The sequence below is a fragment of the Daphnia pulex genome, chromosome 8 (assembly GCF_021134715.1).
Source record: "Daphnia pulex isolate KAP4 chromosome 8, ASM2113471v1".
In the NCBI taxonomy this organism is placed as follows: domain Eukaryota; kingdom Metazoa; phylum Arthropoda; class Branchiopoda; order Diplostraca; family Daphniidae; genus Daphnia; species Daphnia pulex.
This window is the reverse complement of record NC_060024.1, coordinates 13,545,905-13,573,266: the sequence shown is the minus strand read 5'-3', so window position 1 is coordinate 13,573,266 and position 27,362 is coordinate 13,545,905. Positions and strand designations below refer to the sequence as shown.

The window sequence follows — 27,362 nt, the reverse complement described above, 5'->3', positions numbered from 1 at the left end:
CTCACAGGTGTTATCGAAAGAAGAAAAGAAAAAAAAACTTTGTGCAAGCGATTAATTGAAAGCGGCTTTCTCCAAAACGTTTTAGATAAGCAACAGATATTATCGGGTTCGTCGCATTGGACTAACCGGATGTCGGGTGTTTAGCTATGACGCTATTGAACGCACACCTCACCGACCAGCAACACAAAATTGCACTTACGTTTTTTTTGTCCACGTACTCAGGGCCACGACGATGAAAAATACATGTGCGATGACTACTGAGCACTGCGCAGCTCGTTCGTCTGTTTACGACACCACATTTTTAAAAATGAAACACCTTTTTTTATTTTATTTAAAAATTGCAAATTTGTTTTCAAAATACACTTGTGCTCGTCTGAACTGCATAAAAAGACCCGACACTTGCAGAGAGAGTCACAAGTAAAATTTAGAATAAACAACCACTTAGCTCCTTTTTAAGTCTTCGTAGAATCAAGTCATCATGAAGTCTCTGGTAATCAAATTTTGCTTTCATGCATTTAAACGTATAAAAGCCTCATTAAATTCACATTGACTGAAAATAGGCGATTTTATTTTTGATGGTGGCCAGTATTTCGGCAGCCAACATTGAATCATCTAAAATTCAACCCAGCACCATTCCCAGCAAGTTTTTTCCTATTGTGAATCCTTTTAATCTCTTCCCTGCTTCGTCTACTAAGACAACTACGTCCACTAGCACAAAAACGTTAACTGTGACCAAACTCGCTTTTACCACGGTCCACAAGACGATCACCATCACCAAAACTTTACCCGGATCCACGACCATTATTACTTCTACAACCCGTCCTGTGGTCACAACAACTAGGTAGTACCGTAACTGCACTACATCATACCGTTAATCAACCAATTTCACACGAATATTCTTGATATAAACCTGATGATAGCACAAAAACGATTCCTACCACTTTGACTGTTACATCTACAACCCGACCGAAGACTACAGTTACTGAAACAATCACTAGTTTTTCGACGACAACATTCACAACTACGATGGTGATTCCTACAACAACAACAATTACAGTCGATCCCACAGCCATTACTTCGGTAGAACCCACGGTGGATCCTATTACTGATCCTAATATTACAGATGCGCCAACGGATGTTCCAACGGACATACCTACGGACATTCCCCCTGTTCAACCATCGATGTGAATGCAATTTATGGTCACCGATTCCTACTATTAGTCGTGTTTTTATTATTTTCTACATTTTGGGGTTTTAACGGTACCACATAACATTTTCAATTAAGTCATTTTGCCTTGACGATGTTTCACTGGAAATTTTTGGGTGGTTGGTAATAAACATTATATTCTATTCGATTTCTACTCAATAATCCTGTCTAATTCGATTTGCCAACATTTAAAAAGTAAACCAAATGTCTGCGCTTCTAATGTTACCACCTTCCTATAAGCTGAATCCTTATAGACTATTTCTTTTGAATTAAAGAATCTTGTGTATAAGTCGCAGTTCTTTCATATAAAATTACTAGCGAAATTCTTAAACGAATAAACAATCGGTTAGGCGCTCTACAAGATCTTTTCTGTGATATAACCTCGGGAAATTGCAACAATAATCGCTCAGCTAATAAAAACTGAATAATCGCGAAGAGTTCCATCTAAAACGAAATGCTTGGAAAAATTGGATTGAATCCAGCAACAAATACGAATGACGTGCGGCCTCCATAGCGCCTGCATTTTCTGTATTTTGTACAAGTAACAACGCAGCTGAGTTATAAGTGTTTCAACGCAGTTGTCGGAAATCCGTGTCATGCTCGAGCAGTTCGCCAGCAGTTACTTAACACGAGCTGACATTAGAGCGCTAACATTATACAAAATTTTGAATAGCAATGTCCACATATGGTAACAGTTTTTCGAATGGAGTTTTCATAGCATTAGTGAACTTTCAGGATGGATAAAAAGGCCTTACATTTCATGGACTGAGTCAGTGCAATTTCCCAGTTACGAAGAGGCTAGATCCACAGCTAAGACGATCCTACGCAAATCAACATGAAGACTCTGGTAAGCCAATTTTAATTCGTCGCCATTTCGCTACTTTTTATTTCACTAAGTGATTTTATTAGAAATTAATTTCTTTTCGCATTGCAATGGCAATTTTTGAATTTAAAACAGGCTATTTTAGCGGTTTTGATAGCCGTCGTTACTTCTGCCAATATCGATTCACCTAGAATCCGGTCCAGCTTTAGCGATGTTCCCATCGCACCGATTTCTTCGAATAGAGCCGTTACTACTATACGCGCCACCACCACGCTAACTACTACAGTAACATCCCTTATTACTAAATTGACTACACTTATAATCAAACAAACGACCACCATTCCAACCACAATTACGTCAATTATTACAACCCGCCCTATGACCACAATTATTAGTACAACTGTAATACCCACAACAAAGTTCAGCACTGTAACCGAGCGTCCTTCGACTACAATTACTAGTACAACTGTAATACCTACGACTAAGTTCACTACTATAACCCTGCGTCCTTCCACCACCATTAGTACAACAACAATCATCCCTACCACAAAGACAATAACTTCTACCACACGTCCTTTAACTTCCACCACAACCACTCTAACGTTCCCCGTAACAACTATCATAACTGAAACAACAACGTCAGAGATTACGTTTACGGACACGGCAACTACTTTCACAACTACAACGGTGTTTCCGACATCAACAACAACAATCAATCCTACCACTACTTCTCCGGTTGAGCCCACGGTGGATCCCACTACTGATCCTAATTTTACAGATGCGCCTTGTACTTCTTGTATTACGGATGGGATAACAGACGCACCAACGGACACCCCTACTGTTCAACCATCGATGTGAATGCAATTTATGATCACCGATTCCTACTATTAGTCGTGTTTTTATTATTTTCTACATTTTGGGGTTTTAACGGTACCATATTACATTTTCAATTAAGTCATTTTTCCTTGACGATGTTTCACTAAGAATTTTTGGGTGGTCGGTAATAAACATTATATTCTATTCGATTTGCCAACATTTAAAAAGTAAACCAAATGTCTGCGCTTCTAATGTTACCACCTTCCTATAAGCTGAATCCTAAATATCTATTTCTTTTGAGTTTTGAATTAAAGAATCTTGCGTAAGTCGCAGTTTCTTTCATTCGGGAATTATAAAATTACTAGCAAAATTCTTTAAAGAATAAACAGTCGGTTAGACGCTCTACAGGAAGTTTTCTGGGTTATAAAAACATAAAAACTACAAATAAGTAGCTATAACATAACACAAAAAAATTTCCATACACTAGGGAAACTGCAGCAATAATCGCTCAGCTAATAAAAACTGAATAATCGGGAGGAGTTTCATCTAAAACGAAATGCTTCAAAAAATTGGATTGAATCCAACAACAAATACGAATGACGTGTGGCCCTCATAGCGCCTGAATTTTCTGTATTTTGTACAAGTAACAAGTAACAACGCAGCTGAGTTAAGTGTTTCAACGCAGTTGTCGGAAATCCGTGTCATGCTCGAGCAGTTCGCCAGCAGTTACTTAACACGAGCTGACATTAGAGCGCTAACACTTTACAAAACTCGACAGAGAAAAATGCCGACATATGTTTTGAGTTTTTCAGATGGAGTTTTACATTAGTGAACTTCCAGGGTGGATAAAAAAGCATTACATTAAGCGGATTGAGTCAGTGCAACTTCGTAGTTACAAGGAGGCTAGTTCCACAGTTAAGACGATCCTACGCAAATCAACATGAAGACTCTGGTAAGCCAATTTTAATTCATCGCCATTTCGCTACTGTTAGTTTAGACTGCATTACAGTGACAATTTTTGAATTTAAAACAGGCTATTTTAGCGGTTTTGATAGCCGTCGTTACTTCTGCCAATGTCGATTCACCTAGAATCCGGTCCAGCTTTAGCGATGTTCCCATCGCACCAATTCCTTCGAATAGAGCTGTTACTACTGTACGCACCACCACCACGCTAACCACTACTATAACAACCCTAATTACTAAATTGACTACACTCATAGTCAGAGAAACAACAACCATTCCAACCACTAAAACGTCAACTTTTACAGAACGCCCTATGACCACCATTACAAGTACAACTATAGTACCCACAACAAAGTTCATTACTACAACCCTGCGTCCTGCCACCACAATTAGTACAACAATAACCGTCCCTACCACAAAGACACTAACTTCTACCACACGTCCTTTAACTTCCACCACAACCACTCTAACGATCCCCGTAACAACTATCATAACTGAAACAACAACGTCAGAGATTACGTTTACAGACACGGTAACTAGTTTCACAACTACAACGGTGTTTCCTACAACAACAGTCGACCCTACCGCTACTTCTCCGGTTGAGCCCACGGTGGATCCCACTACTGATCCTAATTTTACAGATGCACCTTGTGAATGTGAATGTACTACGGATGGGATAACAGACATGCCGACGGACACACCTACTGTTGAACCATCGATCAGAATGCAATTTATGGTCACTGATTCTTATTATTAATGTCGACGACTATTTCTAGTTTTTTTTTCTATCTACTGGGGTCTTAAAATTTCAACTCTAATTATCTAACATTTTTAACATCGGTGATTGGCAATAAATTACTGCAACGGGATTTTGTTTCTGTCTCATCCATTCGCAAACGAGTTGCCGCTTTTGATAAATGACAAACATTTAACTTAAAAATTAAAATGAGGGTTGGGATCGGACTTTCTTTAGCGTTTAGATTTCAGGAACTATTGAAGGAACAGTAACTAATTACTTTCCTATTGTTTAAACAGCCTAAAAAAATTATCCCATTGGCAAACCACAGCATAATTAGGATTATTTAGTAACTTCCAATGACAACGTTAAAACACTCCAACAAAGCACTACATATCAAGTGAATCAACAGTTCCATTCATTGAAATTAAAAATATCGTTTTACGAAGCTTTCCAGAAAAAATTTGCAAATCGTACAGATTCCATGTCCTTATCGGTCACATTTCACTGACGTTAAATTTTCATTCATCTCTGACTTAGCTAGTACGTAAATTAAATTTTCCCTGCACTGAGTTTAAATTCAACCCACTTAGAGTTAACAATTTAATAGGACAAGAACTGTACTAATACTTAGCTGCTATACCTACACGCAGTAACAATTACTTACTTCGGTAGTTATTTCGAATTACCAAGTGAGATGGCAATAGTACGTGAACATGAACAAACTAGTGCACAACCATTTAATGAAATAACGGAATGAAGAACCATTATTTAATTGACAATAACAATTTATTTGCATCAGAATCCCTGCTTTTATTCGATTGGAAAAATAAACAAGCGGTGACGCCACACATTACGATTCGATACGTGAAGATCATCTCAACGACCTGTGAGATAAGAGAATATTTAGACACATACTTAATAACCAAATGAACAATTGTAGTTATTTCTCAAAACTGTTGCGGCAATTTTTCCACCCAGCTCTGCAGAAATTCCATATTCTGTAGCACTTAATTCTTCCAACTACCCCATATTTCAGAATAAGCCAGACTATCAACGTGCAAATTCTTCAATTACTGACGCAAACGTACCTAGCGAAACAGTGCGCACGCAACGATCCTGCTGTTGACCGAAAGCATAATTTCCTTGTTAACCCTGTACGAATAGTAAACACAAATAAGTAAACGATAAAAATTATTCGAAATGTATCCGAATCCAAAACGCCCAACGCTACGATCACAAAGGACGCGTTAGAAACGGAGGATAATTTGTGAGATGAATAGAACTCGGCATTCACAGGAATGCAAAGTGTGCTAATCTCAAATGTATAAGCAAAAAAGAAACGTACCTAGCGCCGCAAGTGAATAAAACCGACACGACGGAACCAGAGGCGTTGAACCAACGAACGCACTAACGAAAGAAATAAACGGTGAAAAATCAATTTCTCCAAACCGGCTAGTCATCTCAACAACTAGTAAAGAACATGTTGGAATAAAATCTGACCAATATGAACACGAAGATCATTCAGTGGATGAATATTCCACTTTCATCTACGAGAACTTTCAAACACCAATCAACGAACGATTGCAATGGTGGGGTAAGATTCTCGAAAATAACAAAGAAAAAGAAAAAATCGCCTACCTTGAAGCAAGCAGTCGGTAGGGAAAGAAGACACCATGTGCATGAGCTCAGGAAAAGAACACCTGTAATTTATAAAATTTAAGTTTAACAAATCCACAAATGAGATTTTATGAAGTTATCGGTAGTATTCTAGAAGGTGCACTCCATTAAGTAAAGTCACCAGCTGGTACGTACAGCATTGATCTAGCACCGTTGCAAATGTGAAACCCCAAAATGGAGAGAGATCACTAATCGACGATGCATATCGTAAATGAATTAAAACAAATACCTCACCTTCAAGAGCAGACGATCCAGCCTTCCTCAGGCACTGAGAAATGATTGCCAAGACTACCTGACAACACCTAGAGAATGAAACGGAGATCAGTCAACATACACACCAAGAACATAATATGAGACCATCGATATAGTGTCAGATAGCACAGTATCACCAAAGAGCAAGATCTACCATAATGGACGCAGGCATGTCCAGCAGAACCAAGCCTCAGTCGCAAATTACAACATCATGTGAAAGGAAAATGCAGATAGGCATCCCATATGAACATACCTCCAGCTTGTTTTTCTTTCTCAACACCCAAAAGGCAGCCTGTCATATTCACAAACTAGCAGTAAAAGTTGCCCATCCATACCTGTAATATAAAAAACCAGGTTAAGAATTGGTATCACAATGACAAATATTGCAATAAAATGTGCTTCAGAAATAAAAAATCATCAATGTGATCAGACGGCAATTCCTATCAAGACATTTTAAGGTTCATCATCCAGCAAATAAAGCCCTGTTAGATCAAGTTTTCTTACCATTTCAAGACACTTTATCCATCAATCCCTCCACAATTGAGTAGCTGAAGGTGTAAGCAGTAACATTTAGTGAACACCTGAAAAATCAAAAGAAATTGTACATTAACACCAGCAGTTCTAACATACTTGGAAGATTTCTTTAACAACTTCCTTAGTCTTAAAATTCGCTCAAGCATCTTAAGTGCCACGTGGGACAGCCCACGCGAAAAGGAATATGAAGTTATTCATGACAAAACTACTGATACATAAAAGCTTTTTAGAGACTATAAGTATACCAACATATTCTACAGAATTGAATGCTATCAATATAATCTTTAAATACTTGAGTTACACACGGAATATTAAAATTAACAGTTAGTAGACAAAAGAAAGCTCACCTCATTTTGCGACGTCATTCTCTGCTCCAACAGATACTTTATCAGGGCTGTGAAGAGAGGATGCAAGACTATTTATACACTCGGTCCCCCCCAAAGGCCGAAACCACGCCGTCGGTCAAACCCTAATTCATGGAAAGCGGATTGCGGAGCACGTTGCCAAACGAATTCGAAAATATCGCTTGAGCGCGCGTTCATTTTTTTTTTATTATTACCATTTTATTTGTTATTACCTGGTTATAACCAGTTGCAACTAGATAATTCTCAAAAACTGTAATTTCTATCCTCCTTTCGTTGTTCTTATTACACATTCTTAGATTTTTAACTTCGTTTTCTGAAGCCTCCCAGAATCCCCGCACCGGCGGATATGGCGCTGTCCGACAGAGCCACTTATTTTATGTTCGTTGAGACCATACGCATTTCCCACGCTTTAGTCAATTTTAACGTTTGAAATATACAGTTATTCATCAATATTTATTTGTCTCTTAATATGAACAAATCTTCCCACGGAATTGGAATCCTTCACTGATTGATTTACATCACAAACGAATTTCAGATTTAAGGTGTATTGGGTCACGAAATCGTACATTAATCGAATTGGTAAATACCATGAGAAATTTTAAAAGAAAGGGAGCAGGAATGGCTCATTTTAAGAATCATTTTAATAATGTTCGTTCCGTCGGTCAGAAATTTGTTTTACGATTTTATTAGCGAGATTGACACTTCAAGTTCTCTTTTTCTTTCCTCGTCCTTTTGTTTCCGGTGTACCAACCGCTGATTCGCTCTTGCGTTTGGAGCCCTTCGTAGGCGTTGCTTCACTTTTGGCTCCATCGTCCTCTAATTTCGGAGTTGCTTCAACTTTAGATCCAATGCTGGTCTTCGGACCACGCTTCTTCTTGTCTACCTTCTCCTTTTCCTCCCACTCTTGAACTTCTCTTTCTATTAAGGTAATTAGAGTATTGCATCGCCTCTGCAACTCCATAGCTGTGCGCGATTTAAGGAACCAATCGAAGCGGAACTGTGGAGCAGATCTGTGGGCAAAGAGAAAGAAAGTTGAAGGTGACTAATTTATTTAATTTATAGCAAAACGTCTAATCATACCTAACAGCGGCTCGCAGCTCTTCGTACACGTTCTCTTTGTCAAACCCTAGACGGTGCAGCATACAAACCAAAAAGCGATCTTCTTCTTCAGTGTAATTTTTGCCTTTATTGGTTCCGTAAGCAATGCGCAACTGATGGAAGGGTGCTCGATACTTTGACATCTGGAAGAAATTAAAAATCAGTATTCGCAACATTTTTATACTTCTCACAGATTAGTTTACCTTAGTATCGAGAGCTTTCTTGATCGACGTCCGGCGTTGGATTTTGGCTTCGCCTCGCTCAATTTGAGCCATGATTCGATCAATGTCCTGCAGCTCATGGCATCGCTCCCAGAAAATTGCACTGTATTCCATCACTTCTTCTGGGGTTTTACCTGATAATCCAAATTGAAAAGTGTTAAGTAAGTGTTTTAACTCTTAAGCTTTCTTAAATACACACCTTCAACTTCTTTTGTCATATATTCAACATCATCTCGGCCATATTTCTCATTTGCTTTAATAAACTGGTTGAAGTCCCGCTTCGTCCACGATATAAAACCCTGAGTTAAAAGACTTTCCTTCTCCGCCTGCTCCTCGTCCGTTAGTTGCTCGGCTTCATCAATTTTCCTTTGTTCCTCTCGTTGGACTTTGGCAGCTTCAGCTCCCAGCTCAGGGTTACGCGGAACCTTGTAGCCGACCGTTTTACGGTAATGATAAATCTCTTGATCAAGCAACTCAAATAGCCGTGGCGGGAAAAACTGGAAGTCTTGCACGATGGGTTGTTTAGGTGGTCGAGGTGCCTAAGTAAATCAAAGAAGTGATTCAGATGGAACGGATGCAACAAATATTAGGGCCTTACCTTGGGAGCTTTGGGTTCTGTAACTCGAAGAGCTTCCCTAAAATATGCATCTACGGCATAGTTGGCCTTGCGCTCACGTTTAGGCGGTTCAATCCAGGCACCAACAATCGACTTTTGTTTCTCTCTATGTAACAAAAAAGTTTCAATGTAAGCATGTTCCATGATTACAAAGCTAGATGTGGTATTACCGATAGTCTTCGCCTTCGAACTGGTAGACGGACTCTGTTGGGGCGTCCAAAGTGAAATTACGGAGCGATGATTCTCCGAGTTTCTCGAGACGTTCAGCAACTTCTTGTGTCTGAAAAATAACAATACAAGATGCAAATTACTCAAAAAAATCGATCCATCTTTATATAAGGCAAACTTACTCTGTTTTCGCTTTTGGCTAAAATAGATTCAATGTCTTCGTCTGTGATGTCGGAGTCTTTGGAGGCAAAAACGTGATCTGCTCCGTGTCTGATCATGTTGAGCATTTCATCTTTGTTGAGGGCGCTGTTTGTTTTGTCAAGTAATCGTCCTTGTTGAATAACCAATTTGTCGAGACGCAATTTCACTTCGGCCTTCTCAACAATTTTTTCTTCCACTGTATTGTCTGTGATGAACCGGAACACCCTAACCTGCTTCAGCTGACCGATACGATGGGCTCGATCCTACATTAGTTGAAAACAGTAAATTAACCTGAAAAGTAACCTCAATGTGTTATCAGATAATACCATAGCCTGAAGATCCATTTGAGGATTCCAATCTGAGTCAAAAAGGACGACAACGTCAGCGGTGGCCAAGTTAATACCCAAACCTCCAGCACGAGTAGAAAGCATAAATAAAAACTTCTTGCTATCTGGCGCATTATACTCTTCAATTTGACGATGTCGATCCTCGTGAGGAGTGCTGCCATCGAGACGACAGTACTGAAAGAATTCAAATAACGTTTAGTTGGGTTTAAAAAAAAAATTAGCTCAATTCATCTTACATTGTAACCTCTCCAGAGGGAATAATCCTCTAAGATGTCCAACATACGGGTCATTTGGCTAAAAATAAGCACACGAGATCCTTGGGCTTTCAGTTTAGGCAACAGTTTGTCCAAGATAACCATCTTGCCACAATTGTAAACCTAGGAAAAATAAAATCGTTTTGTAAGTACAACATTTAAACAAGACTAGAAATGAAAAACTCACAATGTGCTCGTCGGTAGTGTAGGGTGGCCCAGGTTCAGCTCCGTCAAACAGGTAAGGATGGTTACAACATTTACGAAGCTGCATAAGAATATTTTGAAGACGCATCTTTTCCAACTTTCCGGCACCATTCACAATATCAATATCTCTCATCAAAATCTTGGTGTACATCTCACGCTGCATCTTGCTAAGACCGATATAGACCTTAACTTCCTTCTTAGGTTTCAGTCGTTTTTCTACTTCGGCCTTAAGACGACGAAGAAGGAAAGGTCGTAGAACGGCATGCAGACGATGGATCAGAGAATCGTCTCCAAGACAGTTGTTGGCGTTAAACCATTCATCGAAATCCTAAATGATTGACAGTTTAGAAGCTGCAACGAGTTTTCGATATAATAGAGAACATTACCTCTGAATTGTTGAAGATGTCTGGCAAAAGAAAGTTAAGTAGAGCCCAGAGTTCGTGCAAGTTGTTCTGGAGAGGTGTTCCGGTGATCAGTAGACGGTTAGATGTTTTGAACTCGCGGACAATTTCTGAAAGTTTGGATTTTTCGTTTTTGATACGATGTGCTTCGTCGATAACCATGTATCGCCAGTTGAACTTCTTGAATACAGCTCGTTCTTTCATGACAATTTCATAGGAGGTAACGCAGGCATCCCATTCACCTGGCATGATTTCATCGCGAACGATATTGGCCTACGAAAATGTGATGATTTTAGCAATGCAACAAAGTACTAAATTTTCATTTATAAAACACAAAAAACATACCCTTGTTTCTTGATCTCCAGTGAGGCACACGGCACGAAGGGTGGGGCACCACTTTTTGAATTCATTCATCCAATTGGCAAGTGTTGATTTTGGTACAATAACCATGTGAGGTCCATTAATGTTGCGGTAGTGCTTCATGTATCCCAACAAAGAGATTGTCTGAAGGGTTTTTCCCAGACCCATCTCATCAGCCAGAATACCATTGATGCCGTTTTCATACAAAGAAATCATCCAATTGAGACCACGAACTTGATAGTCCCTCATCTCACCACCTTTGATGTAAAATGGTGATGTATCAAAACGTGTAACAAGGGCAGCTTTCTCAGCAGCCTTGACTTCTTCCATCAATTCCTCATCTTCTTCTTCTTCAGTCTTTCTATGTCTGTTATCTCCCGCTTCTGCTATTTTCTTTTCTTTGCGGGGTCTTCCTGGTTTCAGTTTCAAGGGGCTTGATGGAGCTTTGGTTCCTGGAGCTGCCATGAAATGACCGAAAAGCTCAGTTTGTTTCAAGAGATAGTCAAACCTCTTGCTACGGTCCACTTCCTACACAAACAATTTTTGTCAACAAACAATTCCCAAAACTGTTACAGAAAAACACTTACCGTTTTCTTGTCAAAGTCATCTTTGCCTTTAGAAAGGGATGATCGGGATGAAGACTCTGTTTGCTATTAAATTCAACATAAGGAAATTAATGAATGTCGAATAGTTTTTAATTGAAACAAAACAATCGTGATGGGACTTACAGAATTTTCGCCAGTATCAGCTGGAGTTTCCATAGGGCTACCTTCCTCCTCTGATTTCGACATGTCGATAGAGAGGGTAACCACGCTTCAAAAAGTCCAACTTTTAAACGCCAAGTATCAAGAAATAGACGATTGCTCTCGTTAAATAAGTTGAGAGATCTCACAATCTCACTCAGTTCATGCAACAACACAACAACGCCGTTACGCCGGTTTAACAACGGACACAAAGGAGGACTGGACTGGAGGAGTCCAGAGCGCGAACGGCGTTGCCAAGTCGTCGAAATTGAATATATACTGCACGCGTGAAAAGCAATTGCCCTTAGAGCACTTAGAGCTTTTTTTCGTTCTTTCAAAAATGAATCATCGTAAAATAATAATTCTAAATTAACAAAATAACCTAATAAAATTTAACAAATTTATTGTATCGTGAACTTGCCTTCGGTCTTCATTGGCCATCACAATTTTATTTTACTCAATTACTTTATAGATCCGTAAAGCAACACTTGAATGACGCGGAATCAACGACAAAATTATTCTATTCGGCCTTCATGACGTAAGTCAGTCGTCTAATATTCGTTGAAATTTAGATCATGGATTGATTTGATTAAAATGTTGTACATTTACCAGTTCGGTACAGTGTTCCTACTGGTTAAAAAATTTCCTGATTTTAAGTAATGTTGCATAGAATTTAATTTCACCCAAAGTGTTGGGAAAATACAGACAATAAACCAAGACCTCCAACGCAGTCGATCGGAGAGACTAATCCTCTTTTCGCGCAGGGGGGTTGCGTGGATACACAGCAGAGCTCCTCTTCGTTTTTACTGCCGTCTGAAAGTGAAACAAGATCCTCTGCTCCAACTCGTAGTCATAAAATATCACACACACACATAGAAACAGTGTAGTACTGGGAAAAATAAGTCAATTAAATTTCAAACCAAACAAAATCATCAGAACCAATTGTGGTCCTACCAACAACATGTTTATGCGAAACAATTTTTTAACAATTAGTAAGTAGTCAATTATTATTATATGGCGAATTTCACTGTCCATCCCCACTGGCTCTCGACTTTATTCATTTCAGGAAATTGGATTGATAGGACGCCTTTAAAAATACTCCACTAGAAAAACAAATGGCTTAGTTATTCTTCATTACAGATTTGCTATAGAAATGTCGAAATACTTTTAATGGATCTTTGTATCCCAGCAAAGTGACGACAGATCCATCAGTCAATGGAACTGGAGCTCCGATCATTAGGGTGTTGTTTTCCGGCCATCGTAGAGTTATTCCGTACACGTACTTCCATATGAAAATTCTCTTACTGGTGTACCTATGATATGATCTCGCGATGGTTTCAAGAATCCCTGGAGAAGAATCACATCATCGGTAAAATGACTTACCAAACATTGCTGGTTAGAGTATCGTTTTGGAGTGTCCACGGAAGAGTTCCGAAAATAGCCTCGCCGTTGACTTGCAACCACGACCCGACGTCGCGCAGACGCTCTTCGAATATTGGACGAATCACGCCGTCCGCCGTGGGCCCGATATTCATCAATAAATTTCCTGCTCTCAGCAAGCACGTTTGTAAAAATACGAGCCAATCAAATCTAGAAGGAATGGTCGCGGCTCGTAAAGCCGTCATCTCCCCCCCGGAATATTTACCTCCGCAACTGACGGTGGTCACAAGCGTCTCGATCAACTCCCGAGTCGTTAGAAAGTCGGAAAGGCGGGCGTTACGTCGGAAGGCCCAGGCTTCTTTGTCGATGGTCATGGCGTTCTCCCATTTACGCGTCTGCAAAACACCTTTTATTTTCCCCACCGCCGCCAAGTGCGTCATCTATTAACTTACAAATCGTTTTGGCAAGCTTAGCTGTCCTTTTACCTGGATTGTATCTGTCTTGACAATTCACGAAATCGCCGTGTTTACAGCCAACGCCACGTCCCCACCGATCATTCACGACCACCGTATGACGGACTGGACTGTCGTTGTAAAGCCAGGCCAGGAAGTTGAGCGTGTCCCAGTATTTGTCGTTGGCTTCCCAGTCGCCATCCGACCAAATGACGTCCGGTTTATAAGTGTTTACCTAATAAAGACCAATCAAAACAAGCCCTGGAAAACAGGTCGCATAAATCTTTTGATTATTCTTACCAATTCGTACAGTTCGGGCATCGTTTTCAACCGGACAAAATCTTGCGTCTCGAAATTGTTGGCTTTATCTTGGAGGTACAGGGGGTGATACCATTCGTACAAACTGTGATACAGGCCGAAATGCATGTTCGTTTTCTCTCTAATGGCTTCGGCCAATTCACCTGTGGTAAGAAATAACCGCCACCCTTTTTTAAAAAAGAAAAAACCTCTTAACGAATTGGGAAAACTCTTACCGACGAGATCTCGTTTGGGTCCAACATCCATGGCATTCCAGTTCCAGGAATACTTTGACGGCCAAAGAGTGAACCCTTCGTGGTGCTTGCTTGTCAGGACGACGTATCTGTGAAATATAGGTTCATCATCAAAAGTTATTTCGCCTTCCAAAAAATAAAAATGTTTATTGCATACTTGGCCCCTGAACTCTTCAGTATTTCAGCCCAGTGATTAGGATCGAAAAATTCGGCGCGGAATTGTTGGGCGAAATTGGCATAAGTAAAACCGGGCGGATAGTTCTTCTCCATAAACTCCACGAAAGGAGGACTTTTCTCTAGAGTGAACAAAATAACATGAAAAACAAGGCTATAGAAAGAAAATTGTTTTTGTGAAATGGATACCCTGCCAATTGTACCAAAACCATTCGCCAAACGAGGGGACAGAGAAAACTCCCCAGTGAATAAAAACCCCGAATTTGGCATTGTCAAACCAGGACGGTATTTCTCGAGTGTCTAAGCTTTCCCAGTCAGGAGTGAACCGCTTGTTGGTATGTTGCATTTCTTCATTTTCTCTGTAATCAAATCGGGTTAATTGCATAACTTTTTCTTGTAAATATCAATTGGCAAATGCTTACAAACTGACGTCAAACACATCGTCTTCTGCATTGTTCTTGTTGAGAAAATCAGCCGAAATAACTGTCAAAACAGTTGCCAACTTTAAAAGCACAAGTATCTTCATGGTCACCACAACAACAAACTAAAGTTCCACTTCTCCCGACGGCAAAAAGGAACGAGCCTCTTTATCTTATCTCCAGCTGATATCGGATTTCTCAACGCATTGACCTACACAAAAGATAAACCAAACATTGAGCAACATTATTATTAAATCGTTCCCTGTTATTTTAACAGTCCATTCAATCGGTTAATTTAATTACATTCGACAGAAATGCATCAAAGTCCTTGAATGAATGGAATCAACTGAAATAATTAAAAAACCAAATTCGACCCAATCGACGAAATAAGTCCTTTGAGAATTATTCACAAATAAGTAAAAACAAAAGTGAGACATTTAAGCAAGTCCGTGTTCAAATTTGGTCGAATATTGAAGGATGCTGTTAGATCCTATAGTCGAAACGGAAACTCAACAGGCGTGGGCGTGTCTGGGACGACTGACCCAACCAATGGGAGTAGACGAGGGGAAGGACTCTGTGAAGTGAATAGTCATGTGTCGCATAATATTTCCTCCCCCAATACCCAAAGACCCTACTACTACTCTACACCTCGTTTTAAGTTTGAACCCACAACACCCAGCTAGGGAAGCTATTCTACTTATTCTGGATGGTCGCCTTTTGGTATCAAGTCAAAAGAATATAAGAGGACGACGTCAAATCCCGAAACTTCCACAGTGACTTGGTGAGCCTGGTCGATCGCGCTCCTACAAAATCTCGCTCCCACTCGCTTCACAAGTGCCTTGTTTTTATCCCCTGTTGAAATTACATTTTGAATTTGAAACGGTGAGAAATGATGGCTGATCATCGGCGCTACACCGACGCAGAAACTTACGGCGGATTCTGGAATACTCCGAGTAGTGCCATCCAACAATCGCAGCAGCCCGGCTACGAGCAAAGTTATCCGCAGTCTCACCAGTACCAATATTATCCGGCTGCTGTCGTGTCGGCGGTGGGATCGCACCACAATGCCGATCCTTACAACTGTCATCCAGCCATTCCCTTGTCGCCTCCTTCGTCGAGGCCAGTTTCGGTGAGTTCCGATGAGAACAGCTTGGCCGCATCCGGCAGCGGACATCTCATGCCGCTCTACTCAACTGGCCGCCCGTCATTCCATCAATCCGGTTACGCAACCAACGGAATCAAACCGGATCCAGACCGTGAAGATCAGCGCAGCCACTTTTTCCAGCAACGTCAACAAATGTCTTCCATCGAAAAGGTAAAACCTGACAAACTAATCCAATATTAATCTTCAAGAAATTATGTCCAATTTTCATGGCGACTAATTAGGACTCGTTCATGGCGGCGTCGGAAGAAGATTGCGCAACATACGGGAGCATGTCTCAGACGGAAGACTCGCTGGATTCAGACGGCGACGAATCAACGTCCGGACACATCCTGGCGCCGGAATCTTCGTCGTCGTCGTCTGGCTCGTCTGTGGCGTCGACGGTGGCCGATCACAACGCCCAACATCATTTGGACGGACACCAAGGACGTCGCTGTCTGCTCTGGGCTTGCAAGGCTTGCAAAAAGAAGAACGTCACCGTCGACCGGCGTAAAGCTGCAACAATGAGGGAGAGGAGACGCTTAAGAAAGGTATAAAATCAAAGTTAAATGCTTCAAAAAACAAAAAGAGGGGGAATTACTAATGTGCCATTTTTGGCGAAAAAACAACCAAAATTGGGTTTGAACTAATTGGATGGATTACTTACCACGTAGGTCAATGAAGCCTTTGAATCGCTCAAGCGTCGGACTAGCAACAATCCGGGCCAGCGGCTGCCTAAAGTGGAGATTCTGCGCAATGCCATCGAATACATCGAGTCGCTGGAGGACATGCTGTCATCCTCGAGGGATCCTTCCACATCGGGCGGTAGCGGCGATTCCGGCCAGAATAGAGGAGACAACGAACCCATATCGGTTCACAACAACGGCTACGTAAGTCATATACCCCGCCATCGCTCTTTCTGTTTTAAAATGAATGGCTCTCACCACTCTCCGGTTACGCTACAATTTCACCATCCCTTCTTTATTCTATTGGTGCAGATGACGAACGTTGTGGCCTACTACCAGACTCGACTTCATCAGTTCAGCGAATGTCTGACCAACTTCTCTCCGTTAATCGGTAAGTTCATTTCAATCGACTAGATAATAAAGCATTCTGCGTACCTTGTCGACGCGACGGCCATTTGGACGTTGGGCAGACAACAGATTGACTGCCGTGTTGACGAGTATCGAGAGAAAATGTCCTCCTACGTTTTCCAATATCGGGGAGTAGCACCTCTCTCGCGCTTGTCCGTCGTCGACGCCGTCAGCAGTTGCCCAGGCAAAACACGGCGCTTCTTCACGTCTCTCCTCACGTCCATTATATTAAGACAGTCCGTTTCGATTGCTTCGCTAGTTCCTGTTGTTCACCAACGTGTTCAATGTTTCCAAAAAAAGTTAAAGATAAAAGAAGTGCTCGACTTATTGTGTCCCACGGTCCCTGGACCACATAAAAAGCTATACAGTATTACCGTCTTCTTACCAGTGAGGGCTAATGAAGTCGTTTATGATCCCTCCCACCAAGGGAGGAGGAATCACTCCAAGAGCCTTCCCATCTCCAATGTGCGGCGCTCCCACGTCTCAACTAATTTGTCTTAAAAATGTCATTCTTCTTCCAGGCTTTTTTCCTTTTTTACTACCACCACGAGAGGGTATCGATTGCTCACCACCAGCTCTTCCTTTTCGCTTATGAATCTGGATCACCTAGAGGGACAAATTAAAATGAGAGTGTTAGTTTTGAAAGAAGAAGAAGAGCAGACTGACGTCATCTTGCATATCCTGGCCATTAAATGAAAAAGGAAATAAGTAAAAACCCGTTTAACAGGCCATTAACAGCGAATTTGACGACGGCATCGCGACTAATTTTAGAAAAGAAAACGCTCCTGTCAAACGACGTTGGATATTTAGTCTCGAGCCGATATTATTATGGCGTCAGACGCAATCCATCGAATATTCAAAAGAAAATATTACATCGTGCCCAAAATTCGCATTTCCAGAGCTGCATTTACGAACTGTTTGTTCTGCGGTAAAAGCGGATTTCCCCCTTCTAGGACGAGCTTTATTACCTCTTCCAAAGAGCTCTCGTACGTGTATTTTTTTAAAAGTCTGTGTCGTCGAATTACTCGACTCTCCCGAGGAGTATACAGGAACTCTCAAATAAAGCTGTCGGTCAACTTCCCATCGCACTCCAGAGAGAGAGAGAGAAAGCCAAGGATTTTTTAATGGCTACTATTGGGAAAGGGGAAAGAAAAAGGAGTGTGCATGCTGGATAGCTATAGATGAGGTGTAAGAGGGTGGAATCGGAGACGACCCCAGCCACGTGTGTTACTTCCGCTGAAGAGTGATCGAAGAAACTATATAGTCTTTCTTTTTTGTTTCTTTTTGGAACACTCAAAAGCTACAGGAGATCCCTCGAATAGGGAAAACACACGCTGCGACGAGGTCTGGTTTTCTGCAAAAGTTCAGTGTGTGTGTGCCATACACAAGACAAAAATCAAAACTGACCTTCAGCTCGGACATTATTGCCCAGCACTTTGCAGTCATCTGCTGATTTTCAAAATGTCTTGTCTTTTTTTCGGACCAGCCAAAAGGGTTTATGTGTAACCCATCAGCCATTAATCCTGTTTGGGTAAGACCGACAGTGCTGTCCATGTCACCACAGTCAAGAGTGGCTTTCGAGCTTTGCCATTGCCACTAATTAAAAATCTCAGCTTACTCAAGATTGGTTAATGTTACAACAGACTAGCAATCATTTAATCATCTTTCATTCTTTGTTACTTGTTAGACAGACAACTTAAACTTAAATTTGAAGAAAAAGCAAAAAGAATACTTAGCAGATGCAGTCTTCTAAACTCGTGGTGATAGAAATGAATATCGTAAGGAAAGAATAACGTCTAATTATACAAGCAATCCAAACTATTATTATTATTATTTTAAAATAGGGTTTTAGCTTTGCCTAATACATTTTCTAAACTTTAAATTTCAGTATATCACGAGGACATTTTTCGAACGAAAATTAATAGGCAATAGCAGTCGATCTTAAAAGCGGCATTGTCGGATAATCTGATTCATGTTTATTCAAGCACAAATTTTTTAAAATTTTCAAAACAAAAATTGATCAAACTAATTTCTTTTTTTGGCATCACCAACAGGTAATGAAGGATCTGGTACAGGGCAAGGATCCGCTCCAGGATCGTCCAGTCTCGACCGGCTCAGCTTCATCGTCGAGAGTTTGGCCACGACTTGCACCACGACCACAGCTCCAACCAACACCGGCACAGTCTGATGATTAAAATATAGTATTCTCTCTCTCTCTCCTAAGAAAAAGAAAACAAATTTATCAATTGGAAAATATTTTGAAAATGAAACTCATTCTCTAGATCGAAACGCACGAGTTGTTTACTAACCCCCTCAAACTGTTGTACATATTTATCCTACTTAAAACAATAGAACTTTTTTCTCCATGATTACGGTGAACCCGCTATGTTGTTATCAATACACAAATTTGTCGCGCTCAACAACCAAAAAAATCCTTCGTTTTTTTCCTGTTTTTCTTTTCCGTTGCGCATACACAGGACCAGTAAAATTTAAAGAAGAAGAAGTAGGCAGCCCCCGCTGGCTTACGCTATAACGAAACGACTATTACTTAAGACATTCCACTTGTCCAAGTGGATCAAGTTGGAAAGCCCCAACGGACATTATATACGGTTGCCTACATACAGAGCTGGAAATAGGTTTTTTTTCGTGTCTAATCCTCGCGAGTTTCGGGTCCCGCCGAGGATCCCTTCACTTCGGTCGGCAACTTGTCGCGCAGCTCGGCAGCTGTTGCCTTCCATTTCCTCTCTTTTTCTTTGACCCGTCAAACACGAGCGATATTTTTAAACTCGGGACGACACGACGCAAGGCACGTTCCCAGCCAGCCAGAAGACGTTCCAACCACCATGCCAATAAATTGCCGCGCGCCAGCAAATGAAAATAATAATAAAAACAATCAAAATATTTTTTTCCTTCAATTTTTTGAACCTTCCAACGGGGGAAAAATGTCGTCGGAGAAAAGCAACATAAATACAGGAGCGATTTTTGCTGTTGTTTTCAATGGAGTGTGGAGCGAGAGCTATCCTGTCAAAAGCTCGTGAAAGAGATATGTAATATCATAAGGTTCTTTCTTTCTTTTTTTCCTGGGCGGCTTTCAGCTCCACTTTGCGACCGTACAACAAGTAGCCGGCAACTGCTGTTTTTCTCTCTAATTCTGAAATAAGAAACAAAAAATAAAATAAAATAAAGAGAAAAAGAGACAGGACCAAACAGCTGCAACGGTCCGGAAAAAGATCACAACTCTCAAACTTTCTTTCCTTTTTTTTTTAGACTGGGGGTCTCTGCGTTAAACAAACTTTCGGGTCTATAACAAATGCGGAGAAAAGACAAAACGCCAAGAAAAAAAAAACTATCCGTTTTTTCTTTTTTCTGTTACTTTATTTTACCAGTGTCCGAATAACAGATGAATGTGGGTCGTCGTCGTCGCCAATCGTCTGGGTGATTTAGCAAACGTCAATCGACCGCCCAGTAACAATTCCTTGTTTCAAATTTGGGAAAGATAAAACAACAATACAGTAACCGGATACAAAGTTTAGTTAGGACAATAAAAGGATCATTATTCAGAAAAGCGCGTAATGGTGTCTGTGTGTGATTCTTAAAAATGGCGAAAAAAGACAATTAGTTCATAGTTGGGTGGCACACGCTGCTGCTATATGGCTAATGAGAGTGTGAACATTATATTATCTGACCTCCCTGCTCTTTTCTGGCCCAATTTGCTACCGAGAGGCCTGACCGAGATAAAACAGCACAAGGGTCACGGGTCAAACTGTCCCATTCAGATCGATGGGGGCACATGGCCACACTCTTTTTTGAGTACAGTCCTTTTTACGCTGGATGATGAAAAGAAGAAGAAGAGAAATATAAAACTGTTGAAGGGGGGAAATTGGAGAGCGCGTGTTTCGAAAAAAGAAATATCTTAAAACAAAAAGGGAGCTGTTCTTCTTCTTCATATGGATATATAGTCTTCAGGGTCCACGCGTTGCTAATGGAGTGTAGAGTGAAACACGTTTCCGAGTAAATTCCGGTTCCCCCTTCCCCCTCTGCGAGGTCTGGCTATATCCTCCGGATCTCCTTCTTTTTTTTCTCTTTTAACTTTTTGGAAAGAAAACCCGACTCTGAACAAACAATTTGACTGCCTCTCATCGGCCCACTCTTAGTCTTTTCTCACTGGCGCACATAAAGAATTTCACAACCCTTCTAGCTGTTGAGACACCCACGGATGAGCTTTCATCATCTAAACATCTATCAATCAACAAACCCGTTTCGAAAATTCTACACACGGATGTAGTACAAATCATTCAGAAATGTCAAATATCGGAGCCGAGAAAGCTGATTATTTCATCCAACCGGAATGATTTGACAATGATTGGGTTGTGAAACAGACCAAAAAGAGATGAGATTCGATCCCATTGACAAGTTGAAAAAGACTGTTTGATATTTGAGGATGACAAAGGAGACGAAAGGAGGAGGAGTTTTCGAATGAGGATGAACCGAGTGCTGGCGAGAGTCTGGCGCAAAAAGAAACCCCAGTGTGTGCTGGTTATCAATAAGCTGCATAGACATTTGGACCGGTTTCAATGACCAGGTCCCTATTACTTTCCTGCGAGACGACTCGACTTTTTTTTTCGTCTCAAAAGTTCATGAAGTTCGTCAAAACCCAAAGAAAAATAGGAACACACTCTCTCGGAGGTGGCGGCGGCAGCGGCTTCCGAAAGGGAAGGAAATGGTCGCTTCCTGTTTCTCTGCTGTCTGACTTAATTCCGCCAGAGAGACGGGAAAGCCAAGATATCCACTTGAGACACTCGCGCGAGCGAGTTTGATGGTCCTGCGGCGCACGTTTCCGTTCAATGGGCCCTCCCCGAGATTTGTCTAGAGTCCCAAGACCATTTAGTAGCCAACCTTTCTCAATCTGTCAATAGTCTCTTTCTCTCTCGTTTCTTTTTTAAAAATTTTAACGTCGGTTACGTTTCAAAGGAGGGAGGCTGGGCTGCTGGCTCTTACCATCATTTAACTGGGTGGATCCGTAGAAGCTGACGCAGTCGCTAGTCATAATACGCCAAAAGGTGAAGAGAGAGACTAGCTAGGCGAGATGTTGATCAAGGCATCAGAATATCCTCGTGGCAGATATATAGAGATCCGTGTTTGTTGTGTTTTGATGGTGAGACGAGTTGGAGGGAACCGAGTCGAGCAGCGCTAATGAAGTAGGTGTGGAAGCCGGTCGTAAAACTGTCAACCAGCAACAAATGAATTTTTAGCTTCGCTCGATTCCCTCCTCCTACTCATCACGCCTCGTTTCTCCATGTGCAAACTGATCCACCCAAATGGTTCACCTAAGCTCAGCCCAGAGAAGAGAAAAAAGAAGGCGGGACATTTTTAACACGGCTCGATTACAATAAGAAGAAGAAGCAATTTGCTTTCGATCAGGTTTCGACTCATCCATCACAGCCCGTACGAGCGTGTGTTGATTCACAGTGATGAAGACTAGTTAGCGCGCAGGGAAGAAAAAATATGATTCCGGGTGACTCACGTGTGTGTTGTTTCGGTGGTGGACGTTTTTCGGATTCACTTGTGACAGGGTAGAGGGGGGATCAATGTTGAGACTAATCCCGTTACGTGCTAGACTGCAGGTTCTGCTTGGAGAGATATTCGGATGAACATTTATCTCTGTCCTTTCAAGACTCGAAAACCTTGACAATAAGTTGAATAGGTCAGTATCTCGGTAGCTGGAAAACTCATCAACATATTGTGTAAGAATACACACATGCACATCTAGTCGCAAGGATGTACTTTGCACGTGTCGTTTGTTCCTTTGGCGGTAGACATTTTTTACGTAGTACTATCTATTGTGAAGCGAGCTGAACCATAAAAAAAAGTAAATAAAAATGGTCAAAGGTTAAGTGTCGAGTTGTCCACCGCTGCATGAACACTTTGGCAACTGGCGTACAGTCTGTAAAAGTGCGTAGGCCTACGCAATGATTTCATGCTCGTTAATCATACAGGGAACATTCATCTTGTTGACATGCAAGTATTTCTTACTACCACTACAGTTTCAACTTTCAACTCAACTGATCTACTCTGCACAGTATGGATCCCCCAGTTCCATGTTAAAATAAAAATTCAATCTTTACTTTTTTTATGAAAAACTATAATCTATACCTAGCAGCTCCTCATTAATATTTTGATGTAGTTTAATAAGAGAACATTTTATACAAATTAGTCTAATGAATTTAGGCTTAACAATGATTAGGTAGATGGAAATCTTACTGCATTTTGAAGATGTCAGAACACAACTCTTGAAACGGATATACACAGTGAATACATCTTCAGTTGGTAAACATTTCGTCTTCAATACTGTAACCAACCAGCTCAGGCTCTATGTTCAAATGTGCAAGAATTTTTGCAATGCCGAAATCTGCAGAATCAGACGACTGATCTTTCAATTTCTGTTCCAGATCTTGAAGAGTTTGTTGGCATACTCCCAGCCATTCTTTAATCAAGTTTTCAAGTTCAGTGGTATTGTGCTGGTTTGAAATTAAGAGGGTTATATCTCTGATTTAAAAGAAATTAGTGAGTTCTTGAACCTTTGCTCTGTGCAATTTAACCATTTTCTGCTTTCGTAAAATTTCCTCTTTTTCTTTGATCCTCTTTGAAATTTGCTCTATACTGTCTTCCATTGAAGAAAATCTGAATGGCTGATGGTTTGAAAGTTGTTATTCATCAGACTTCACACACAGACAATGACTCAATGACATGTGCTGACGACAAGACATGTAATCAAACGAAATGAATAACTGAATAACGCTTTGATTGGCAACGTTGATTTATTGAGACTAAACGGCATGCTAAATGGTATCAAACAAAAAAAATTGAATTCGTAATGAAAGAGAGTTCAACAAATTTTAAAGTTTTCGTTGATGTTGCAATGTGAAACAAATTTGTGTTGTATTTTTAAACCAGCTAAAAAGTTACTATTTGCATAATTATTTGAAAAGACCCGCAATTTGAATTTCGTACTTCAATTGTTTTTGGATATTTTTCGTCTGCTGTGTTTACTTTTTTCCTTGAATCAGGCACAAAAGAGGTAGAAGTTTTTAAAATTATGTCTTTCATATCTACTTTGACATGGAGTTGTATCGAGCTTCAAAATTTCATCGAGGATCCCAATGTGAAAGAAGGAGAAAAAAAGGATTTGATTTTAAAGCATTTAAATTCAATGGAAGAAGGAAGCAGCAGAGATGTGTTTCCTGAGTTTGAATCTGGTACATGTCATTAATGTTCCTCCTAAAAACATGTAACCTGTTTAATTCTATAATTAATTCTCATAATTATTTTAGGTTGGGAATGGTTTAATGTCAAGCAAGGTTTATCTGTTACCTCTGATTTCAAAGACCAAATTGTTATTGTTGATTTCTTCACCTATTGTTGCATTAACTGTATGCATATCCTTCCTGACCTGCATGCACTAGAAGAAAAATATCCAAGTGATCAATCAGGTGTTGTTGTGGTAAGCATTTGGAGAGAATTCAGAGTTACTTCATCATAATAACCGTTGATGTGTATAACAAAAGGTTGGTGTTCATAGTGCAAAGTTTGAGAATGAAAAAGTTTCAGCAAATATCATGGCAGCAATTCAACGCTATGGCATCACTCATCCAGTTGTGAATGACAGTGAAGCTGTCCTGTGGAAAAAATTGGAGATCACTTGCTGGCCAACTTTGCTCATTCTTGGTATGAATACAAAGAGAAATAAGTAGGTTGTGCAATTTATCAAGTCCTGTTTTACATTAGGACCTGATGGAAAACCAATTTTTGTGATTATTGGAGAAGGCCATCGAGAAGTACTTTTTCACTACGTTGAAAGCGCCTTGTCATTTTACAAAAATCGAATTACTCCGCGGCCTCTTCCATTACTGCTCAATAGCCTAGAAGTATTTCAATCACATCTGCTTTTCCCTGGGAAAATCTGCATGATCAAGTCTAAAAGTATAGAAGATTCTGCGTCAGAATGTTCAAAAGAAGACTCGACATACATGGCTGTTTCTGATACTGGGCACCATCGCATTTTGATTATCTCTCTACAAGGTGAAATCAAGGTGGGTTCGTTTTTTAAATTACTGTAATGCACAGAAGTAAATAAAATCTATTGTTTAGGTAACAATCGGTGGACCTGCACCAGGATGGAATGAAGGTGCTTTCTCGACAGCCAAATTCCGCAGTCCGCAAGGTATTGCATTTTTGCCACCGTGCCATCTTTATGTTGCAGACACGGGAAATCACTCGATCCGTTTGGTGTGTATAATATTAGAACACGGTTTTCTCTAACCTCACTAATTCAAATTTTAGATTGATTTCAGTTCTAAGCAAGTAAAAACTGTTGCCGGAACTGGTTTACAAGGCACGGACAAAGAAGGTGGAAAGCTCGGAATCGAACAACCGTTAGCCTCTCCGTGGGATATTTGCCTGGCTCACTCTTCAACTTCAGATGTTCCAGATTTGTTGATCATCGCTAATGCAGGAACTCATCAAATATGGGGTTTGGCTCTTCAGGATTTGGTTTGGTGGAAAAAAATTCAAGTTGAAGCGGGTCGATGTCTTCGCTTGGCTGGCTCCGGAGCTGAGGAAAACCGCAATAATAGCTATCCGGCCAAAGCTGGTTTCGCTCAACCATCCGGACTCTGCTGTGCGGCTTTACAGTCTCCATCTACCGACTACTTATTATTTCTTGCCGATAGTGAAAGTTCATCCATACGACAAGTTAATCTGAAAGACGGTTCGGTCAAAGCACTGGTTGGTGGTGGAAAGGATCCAATGGTAATTTACAGTCCTCGAGGTTTCGTTTTAATGCAAAATGTTATTTATTTTCTATTTCACAGGATTTGTTTTCTTACGGCGATCAAGACAATAGAGATAACCCAAAGGGCGCAGTTTTGCTTCAGCATCCATTAGCTGTCGCCTGGAACGCAGCTAATCAATTGCTGTATGTGGCTGATTCATACAATCACAAAATCAAAACAGTCGATCCATTGACTAAAGTGTGTTCCACTTATTTGGGCAATGGAAAAGCGGGACTTGTCGATGGCTCTAGCGGAGATGAAATTCAAGTAAGTAATATTTTTCATTTGTCGAAGCCACGTAAGACAATTTTGGATTGTATTCAGTTCAACGAACCTGGTGGTCTTTGCATTGATGAAGAAGGAGGAGGCATATTGTACGTATCGGACACAAATAACCATTGCATACGCAAGGTTAATTTGGCTAGCAATGTTATAGAAACTGTGAGTTAGCCAGTTAGCTTTATTCATAAAACACTATGACTCTGAATAATTACAATCTATTTTTAATAGCTTCAAGTCTTCCTGAAATCCACTGATGATCATAGTCAAGTTTTTAATACTCAACCGGATTTTGAGGTCTCGGTTGTTCTACCATCTAGTACTTCGAATTATAGCTGGTCGGTAAATTTCAATTGTTCTGATAATCAGCAGTGGAAATGGTCAGAAGATGCCCCACACTCGTGGAAAATTAGACTAACTGGTAACCTTTATCGCGCAGTCTCTTTGAAAATATGCTTACTTAATATAATTTTATTTTGTATTAATAGACGGTATAGAAGCAGCCCAAAATAAGGGAGTGATAAACAACGGGAAAATGAAGATTGACTTTTTACGCAAATCACTCGAAAAACACGACTCAAATCATTTTCTACAAGTTCATGCAGAACTCTTTCTCTGTGCCAAAAAGACTGGTGTTTGTAAAAAGAAGGCGGTCGATATTCAACTGAATTTAACATTCAACGAAAACTCAAGTGACGATTCAGAAATTCACCACGAATTTGATGTTAACGCAAATTAATTAATAATCTGTGCTTTACTTTTGTCCTCAATTAATAATTATGCGCTTGATCCGAAACTAAAATTGTATTGAAAGCATCAAATGCGTAGTATTACGCAAAACCACACTCGCTCTCGCATTTAAATTAAATTTTCTTTTCTGTGTGTGCATCGTTTACTTTAGTAACGCGGGTCTATCGCAATCTAAGCAAAACTCACGGCTTTTGGAATTACTTATCAAATTATTTGTCCAATGCAAAATATAAACTTATTCGTACAAATATGAGGGGAATTATCAATACAATTTTTTCAACAAATTATAAATTCTAACATTT

At 40.4% G+C, this 27,362-nt stretch overlaps 7 protein-coding genes and 2 long non-coding RNA genes across 13 annotated transcripts; 5 read left to right on the top strand and 4 right to left on the bottom strand.

Annotated features, from left to right (window-relative positions):
* The first annotated feature begins 400 nt into the window (after positions 1 to 400).
* Positions 401 to 1,355, top strand: LOC124201026 (hepatitis A virus cellular receptor 1-like). Its single transcript, XM_046597469.1, has 3 exons — positions 401 to 490; positions 561 to 841; positions 921 to 1,355. Exons 1-3 carry the CDS (start codon positions 479 to 481, stop codon positions 1,186 to 1,188), a joined length of 561 nt encoding a protein of 186 aa, XP_046453425.1. The 5' UTR covers positions 401 to 478; the 3' UTR covers positions 1,189 to 1,355.
* A 596-nt stretch (positions 1,356 to 1,951) lies between these two features.
* Positions 1,952 to 3,055, top strand: LOC124201021 (hepatitis A virus cellular receptor 1-like). The gene is made up of 2 exons (XM_046597464.1): positions 1,952 to 2,054; positions 2,166 to 3,055. The coding sequence occupies exons 1-2, from the start codon at positions 2,043 to 2,045 to the stop codon at positions 2,886 to 2,888; spliced, it is 735 nt and encodes a 244-aa protein (XP_046453420.1). The 5' UTR covers positions 1,952 to 2,042; the 3' UTR covers positions 2,889 to 3,055.
* Positions 3,056 to 3,645: 590 nt separating this feature from the next.
* Positions 3,646 to 4,678, top strand: LOC124201023 (hepatitis A virus cellular receptor 1-like). The gene is made up of 2 exons (XM_046597466.1): positions 3,646 to 3,798; positions 3,880 to 4,678. The coding sequence occupies exons 1-2, from the start codon at positions 3,787 to 3,789 to the stop codon at positions 4,564 to 4,566; spliced, it is 699 nt and encodes a 232-aa protein (XP_046453422.1). The 5' UTR covers positions 3,646 to 3,786; the 3' UTR covers positions 4,567 to 4,678.
* A 637-nt stretch (positions 4,679 to 5,315) lies between these two features.
* LOC124201031 lies at positions 5,316 to 7,476 on the bottom strand. 4 transcript variants are annotated; one of them, XR_006877456.1, is made up of 8 exons: positions 7,359 to 7,476; positions 6,982 to 7,058; positions 6,731 to 6,812; positions 6,460 to 6,527; positions 6,187 to 6,248; positions 5,894 to 5,955; positions 5,637 to 5,700; positions 5,316 to 5,568 (listed from the first exon to the last, which is right to left on the bottom strand). It is a non-coding gene; the product is annotated as an uncharacterized LOC124201031 (long non-coding RNA). The 4 variants fall into 4 exon arrangements; XR_006877458.1 differs by having other exon boundaries at positions 6,460 to 6,517; XR_006877455.1 differs by having other exon boundaries at positions 5,316 to 5,432; positions 7,359 to 7,475.
* Positions 7,477 to 7,905: 429 nt separating this feature from the next.
* Positions 7,906 to 12,245, bottom strand: LOC124201002 (chromatin-remodeling complex ATPase chain Iswi-like). Its single transcript, XM_046597437.1, has 14 exons — positions 11,975 to 12,245; positions 11,834 to 11,896; positions 11,232 to 11,774; positions 10,872 to 11,159; positions 10,469 to 10,813; positions 10,264 to 10,404; positions 10,007 to 10,201; positions 9,662 to 9,943; positions 9,482 to 9,591; positions 9,294 to 9,417; positions 8,895 to 9,234; positions 8,678 to 8,829; positions 8,457 to 8,617; positions 7,906 to 8,386 (listed from the first exon to the last, which is right to left on the bottom strand). Exons 1-14 carry the CDS (start codon positions 12,035 to 12,037, stop codon positions 8,080 to 8,082), a joined length of 3,114 nt encoding a protein of 1,037 aa, XP_046453393.1. The 5' UTR covers positions 12,038 to 12,245; the 3' UTR covers positions 7,906 to 8,079.
* Positions 12,246 to 12,646: 401 nt separating this feature from the next.
* Positions 12,647 to 16,038, bottom strand: LOC124200999 (alpha-L-fucosidase-like). 2 transcript variants are annotated; one of them, XR_006877453.1, is made up of 12 exons: positions 15,897 to 16,038; positions 14,969 to 15,176; positions 14,736 to 14,905; positions 14,530 to 14,668; positions 14,355 to 14,461; positions 14,122 to 14,282; positions 13,855 to 14,056; positions 13,635 to 13,775; positions 13,373 to 13,535; positions 13,155 to 13,302; positions 12,944 to 13,092; positions 12,647 to 12,878 (listed from the first exon to the last, which is right to left on the bottom strand). XR_006877453.1 is itself a non-coding variant. In XM_046597434.1 (11 exons), exons 2-11 carry the CDS (start codon positions 15,070 to 15,072, stop codon positions 13,000 to 13,002), a joined length of 1,428 nt encoding a protein of 475 aa, XP_046453390.1. In that variant the 5' UTR covers positions 15,073 to 15,176; positions 15,897 to 16,038; the 3' UTR covers positions 12,647 to 12,999. The 2 variants fall into 2 exon arrangements, 1 of the variants encoding a protein (XP_046453390.1); XM_046597434.1 differs by having other exon boundaries at positions 12,647 to 13,092.
* LOC124201000 (myogenic factor 6-like) lies at positions 15,659 to 19,569 on the top strand. The gene is made up of 5 exons (XM_046597436.1): positions 15,659 to 16,280; positions 16,352 to 16,657; positions 16,781 to 16,996; positions 17,105 to 17,183; positions 19,255 to 19,569. The coding sequence occupies exons 1-5, from the start codon at positions 15,855 to 15,857 to the stop codon at positions 19,386 to 19,388; spliced, it is 1,161 nt and encodes a 386-aa protein (XP_046453392.1). The 5' UTR covers positions 15,659 to 15,854; the 3' UTR covers positions 19,389 to 19,569.
* On the bottom strand, positions 16,483 to 23,971 carry LOC124201001. The gene is made up of 8 exons (XR_006877454.1): positions 23,779 to 23,971; positions 23,462 to 23,718; positions 22,959 to 23,052; positions 22,199 to 22,884; positions 17,586 to 20,351; positions 17,228 to 17,462; positions 16,774 to 17,166; positions 16,483 to 16,622 (listed from the first exon to the last, which is right to left on the bottom strand). It is a non-coding gene; the product is annotated as an uncharacterized LOC124201001 (long non-coding RNA).
* A 249-nt stretch (positions 23,972 to 24,220) lies between these two features.
* Positions 24,221 to 27,341, top strand: LOC124200998 (NHL repeat-containing protein 2-like). Its single transcript, XM_046597433.1, has 10 exons — positions 24,221 to 24,456; positions 24,532 to 24,701; positions 24,766 to 24,925; positions 24,986 to 25,290; positions 25,349 to 25,486; positions 25,541 to 26,008; positions 26,071 to 26,298; positions 26,356 to 26,472; positions 26,542 to 26,731; positions 26,799 to 27,341. The coding sequence occupies exons 1-10, from the start codon at positions 24,297 to 24,299 to the stop codon at positions 27,047 to 27,049; spliced, it is 2,187 nt and encodes a 728-aa protein (XP_046453389.1). The 5' UTR covers positions 24,221 to 24,296; the 3' UTR covers positions 27,050 to 27,341.
* The last annotated feature ends 21 nt before the right edge of the window (positions 27,342 to 27,362 follow it).

Bases quoted from the DNA above. Each gene is read 5' to 3' on its own strand.
- LOC124201000 (XM_046597436.1), top strand. From the start codon at position 15,855: ATGATGGCTGATCATCGGCGCTACACCGACGCAGAAACTTACGGCGGA. The intron at 16,658-16,780 runs GTATAAAATCAA...CTTACCACGTAG, and splicing joins AGAGGAGACGCTTAAGAAAG to GTCAATGAAGCCTTTGAATC. The intron at 16,997-17,104 runs GTAAGTCATATA...CTATTGGTGCAG, and splicing joins CGGTTCACAACAACGGCTAC to ATGACGAACGTTGTGGCCTA.
- LOC124201002 (XM_046597437.1), bottom strand. From the start codon at position 12,037: ATGTCGAAATCAGAGGAGGAAGGTAGCCCTATGGAAACTCCAGCTGAT. The intron at 10,405-10,468 runs GTGAGTTTTTCA...TATTTTTCCTAG, and splicing joins ACACTACCGACGAGCACATT to GTTTACAATTGTGGCAAGAT. The intron at 8,618-8,677 runs GTAAACTAATCT...AATTTCTTCCAG, and splicing joins AGAAAGCTCTCGATACTAAG to ATGTCAAAGTATCGAGCACC.
- LOC124201026 (XM_046597469.1), top strand. The intron at 842-920 runs GTAGTACCGTAA...ACCTGATGATAG, and splicing joins CCTGTGGTCACAACAACTAG to CACAAAAACGATTCCTACCA.
- LOC124200999 (XM_046597434.1), bottom strand. From the start codon at position 15,072: ATGAAGATACTTGTGCTTTTAAAGTTGGCAACTGTTTTGACAGTTATT. The intron at 14,462-14,529 runs GTATGCAATAAA...TATATTTCACAG, and splicing joins CTGAAGAGTTCAGGGGCCAA to ATACGTCGTCCTGACAAGCA. The intron at 13,536-13,634 runs GTAAATATTCCG...TGCTGAGAGCAG, and splicing joins GACCACCGTCAGTTGCGGAG to GAAATTTATTGATGAATATC.
- LOC124200998 (XM_046597433.1), top strand. From the start codon at position 24,297: ATGTCTTTCATATCTACTTTGACATGGAGTTGTATCGAGCTTCAAAAT. The intron at 24,926-24,985 runs GTATGAATACAA...GTTTTACATTAG, and splicing joins GCCAACTTTGCTCATTCTTG to GACCTGATGGAAAACCAATT. The intron at 25,291-25,348 runs GTGGGTTCGTTT...TCTATTGTTTAG, and splicing joins CTCTACAAGGTGAAATCAAG to GTAACAATCGGTGGACCTGC.